The sequence below is a fragment of the Carlito syrichta genome, unplaced genomic scaffold (assembly GCF_000164805.1).
Source record: "Carlito syrichta isolate Samal-C Ts95f unplaced genomic scaffold, Tarsius_syrichta-2.0.1 Scaffold302272, whole genome shotgun sequence".
NCBI lineage: Eukaryota > Metazoa > Chordata > Mammalia > Primates > Tarsiidae > Carlito > Carlito syrichta.
This window is the reverse complement of record NW_007246368.1, coordinates 128,603-131,878: the sequence shown is the minus strand read 5'-3', so window position 1 is coordinate 131,878 and position 3,276 is coordinate 128,603. Positions and strand designations below refer to the sequence as shown.

The 3,276-nt window shown below is 48.0% G+C and overlaps 1 protein-coding gene across 1 annotated transcript in view; it reads right to left on the bottom strand.

The window, feature by feature from the left end:
• Window positions 1-237: 237 nt before the first annotated feature.
• The window catches only part of PARP16 (poly(ADP-ribose) polymerase family member 16), a 34,431-nt gene continuing 31,392 nt past the window's right edge, over window positions 238-3,276 (bottom strand). Inside the window, exon 6 of the mRNA XM_021711406.1 lies at window positions 238-330. Within this exon, the coding sequence (XP_021567081.1) occupies window positions 310-330 (21 nt within the window). The 3' untranslated portion in view covers window positions 238-309. The remainder of the gene's footprint in view (window positions 331-3,276) is intronic.

Sequence of the window (3,276 nt, the reverse complement as noted above, 5' to 3'; positions counted from 1 at the left end):
AGTGAGGTTTTGCTGCACCCTGTTCTAGCTATCCACTGCTGTATAACGCATCATCCCCAAACATAGTGACTTTCATAGTAATGATAACAGATTACTTTCTCTCTCAGGGTTCTAGGAGTAACTGAGCTCAGCAGGGTCATTCCCCTCAGGGTCTCTCACGTGGCTGCAGTCAGATGGCAACTGAGGCTGGAGTCATCTCAAAGGCTCCTCAGCACCTGTCTGGTTATAGATGCCAGCTGCAGGCTTGCTTTCAGGGGCCCTTTTGGCTAGAACACCTACATGTCGTCTCTCTGTGTGGCCTGAGTATCCTCACAGCATGTCAGCTGGGTTCTGAAAGGAAGTATCCAAAAAGAGAGCAAAAAGAAATAAGAGAATAAGCCAGGGAGAGCCATGTTAGCTTTCCTGGCCTAACCTCAGATATCACACAGCGTTCCTTCTGCCACATTCTGTTAATTAGATACAAGGCATTAGACCCATCCATATTTAAAGGAAGTTCAATTAGATTCTACCTCTTGGCAAGAAGAATGTCAAAAAATGTGCAGATGTGTTAAAACCTCCATATACCCCCTGCATGTGTCAAGCACTGGCAAGGCACTTGGAATAGAGTGGTGGCTAACAGATCTGCCCTGTGGTGCTTTTGGTCTAGTGGTGGAGAAAAACAGTAAAAGAATATGACAAATATGTGCACATTGTACACTTTGATGGTGCTGTGGAAGATGAGCCCATGGACCACAAGAATTTGTATCACACAGTTGAGAGGTAGCTCAGCCTGTAATCCCAGCACTGGTAACTTGGCGAGACTTCATCTCTACAATAAATCAAAAATTAGCCGGGCGTGGTAGAGTGTGCTTATAGTTCTGGCTACTTGTAAGGCTGAGGCAGAAAGATCGTCGGAGCCCACCAGGTCAATGCTGGGGTAGCCATGAGTGTGCCACTGCACTCCAACAACAGAGTGAGACTCCAACTCAAAAAAAAAAAGAATTTGTATGACCAGGACCAGGGACCCAAGGGAGATAATTGACTGCAGAAGTGACTTCAGGGTTGAGTTCTGAAGCACTGCTGGATGGTAACTCGAAGTGGCTTGAACAAGAGCCTTCCAGGCAGAGGGGACACCAGGCCAAGGCCCCAGGACAGGGGAGACAGCGACTGAAATGCAGCCAGTGTACCTTGAGGCAACCGGCAGGGACAGAAAGTGTAGACAAGCTGCCAGAGGTAGGCCAGGGCCAGGCCCTGAACATCATACCTGGTGATGGTATTGGTCTTCTGCCTAAGGGCTGTGGGAAACTGCTGAAGGGTCCATACTAGAGAGCGGTATGCACAGATCCCCAACTGAAAGATCCCTTTGGCGCCTGTGTTGATGGCCCCTGCCAGATGCTGAGTCAGGACTGGGCTGGGAACCTCCTGTCTGCAGTTCCTCCCCTCCCTGTGAGACTCTCCTACGCAGGACCAAGCCAGCTGCAGCCTCAGCCCTGTACCTCCTGGCTGAGACTCCTGGCTAGACTCATGCCCCCAACACTTGACCTCCTCAGCCCTCTTCTCAGACACAGGAAGTCCTGCCATCTTGGGTTGTTCAGTGAGTTATCTCTTTTGTCAATCAGTTGGTGGAGTGGGTTGAAAGTTGGCCCCCAAAAAACATGTCCATATCCTGACTCCCAGAACCTGTGAACACAGCCTAGTTTGGAAAAAGCGTCTTTATGTAATTAATTAAGGATCTTGAGATAAAGAAAACTGGATTATCTGGGTAGAGCCTAATTCTATGCAAGCATCCTTACAAGAGTGAGGCAAAGGGAGACTTGATTCAGACAAAAGAGGAGGAAGTCGTGTGACCATGGAGAGGGAGATTGGAGTGATGTGGCCACAAGTCAAGGAATGCCACCAGCTGCCAGAGCTTGGGAGCGGCAAGGAACAAAATCTCCCCTAGAGCCTCCAGAAGAAGGGTGGCCCTGCCAATATCTTGATTTTGGCCCAGTGATCTGATTTTGAACTTCTGGCCTCCAAAACTGTGAGAAATAAGTTTGCGGTTGTTTTAAGCCATCCAGTGTGTGGTAATTTGTTACAACCACCACAGGAAATTAATACAGTTGGGTACCTCTCTGACTGCTCCTTCCTGATGAACTATCCCAGCTCCCCCTCCTTCAGGGGCCTCTACATGTTGGGGTGTCCCAGACTCAGTGCTCAGACTTTTCTCTCTCTTCTCTATCCCTACATGATCTCATCCATTCACTTGGCTTTAAAACACCATTTGTTGCTAATATCCCCCAAATGTTATCTCCACCCAGACCCTTCTCCTGGAGCCCAGCCACCCCCAGAGGTGGAAGAGAACTCTTGTTCCACACCCACCTCCACCCTCAGCTCTGACCCTGGCTCAGGCCTCCCCGCCTTCCAGCACTCCAGTTGGAAATGTTACAGCCGTTCAGTATCTCCATTTCCTTCACACCATGTATGCAAACTGCTCACAAGTCTTGTTGTTTAGGTCTTGAAATATCTCTCAAGATCTGTCCGCCCCTCCATCTCCACTGTCACCAAAGTCACATGTCTCACTCGGGTGACTGCATGGACCCCTCTCCGTCCCTTCTCGCAGCAGCCAGAGTGGATTTTTTTTAAAAAACAAATTAGATCGAGTTGCAGTTTTGTGGACAGATTTGTTGAGGCATCGTTGATATATAATTAACTGCAATTAAAAACAATTTGCTAAGTTCTGACATGTGTACACACCCATGAAGTCTTGGGTACAAGAAAGACAAGAATCATAACTATGACCTCAAAAGTCTCCCTGTGTGCCTCTCCAGCTCTCCCTTCCCATCTTCCATCCTAGGCAATCCCTGATCTGCCTTCTGTCAACCTAGACTAGTTTGCATTTTCTAGATTTTGGGAGTTTGTTTTTTTTGAGTCGACAGAGTTTCTTATTCAGTCGCCCAGGTTGGAGTAACTGGGATTTTTGTTGTTGTTGTTGAAATAAGGTCTCGCTGTGTGGCCTGGACTGATACCGAACTCCTGGGTTTAAGCAATCCTCCCACCTTGGCCTTCCAAAGTGCTGGGATTACAGGTGCAAGCCGCCGTGCCTAGCTGTAGAATTTTATATAAATGAAATAACATAGTATGTACTCTTTTTTTTATATGGTTTCATGATTGTGAGATTCATTCATGTTGTTCACTGTATCAATAATTCATTCATAGCCAGGCTCAGTGGTTCAGCCTGTAATCCCACGCCTTTGGGAGGCTGAGGTGAGTGGATTGCCTGAGCCCACGGGTTCGAGACCCGCCTAGGCAGCGAGA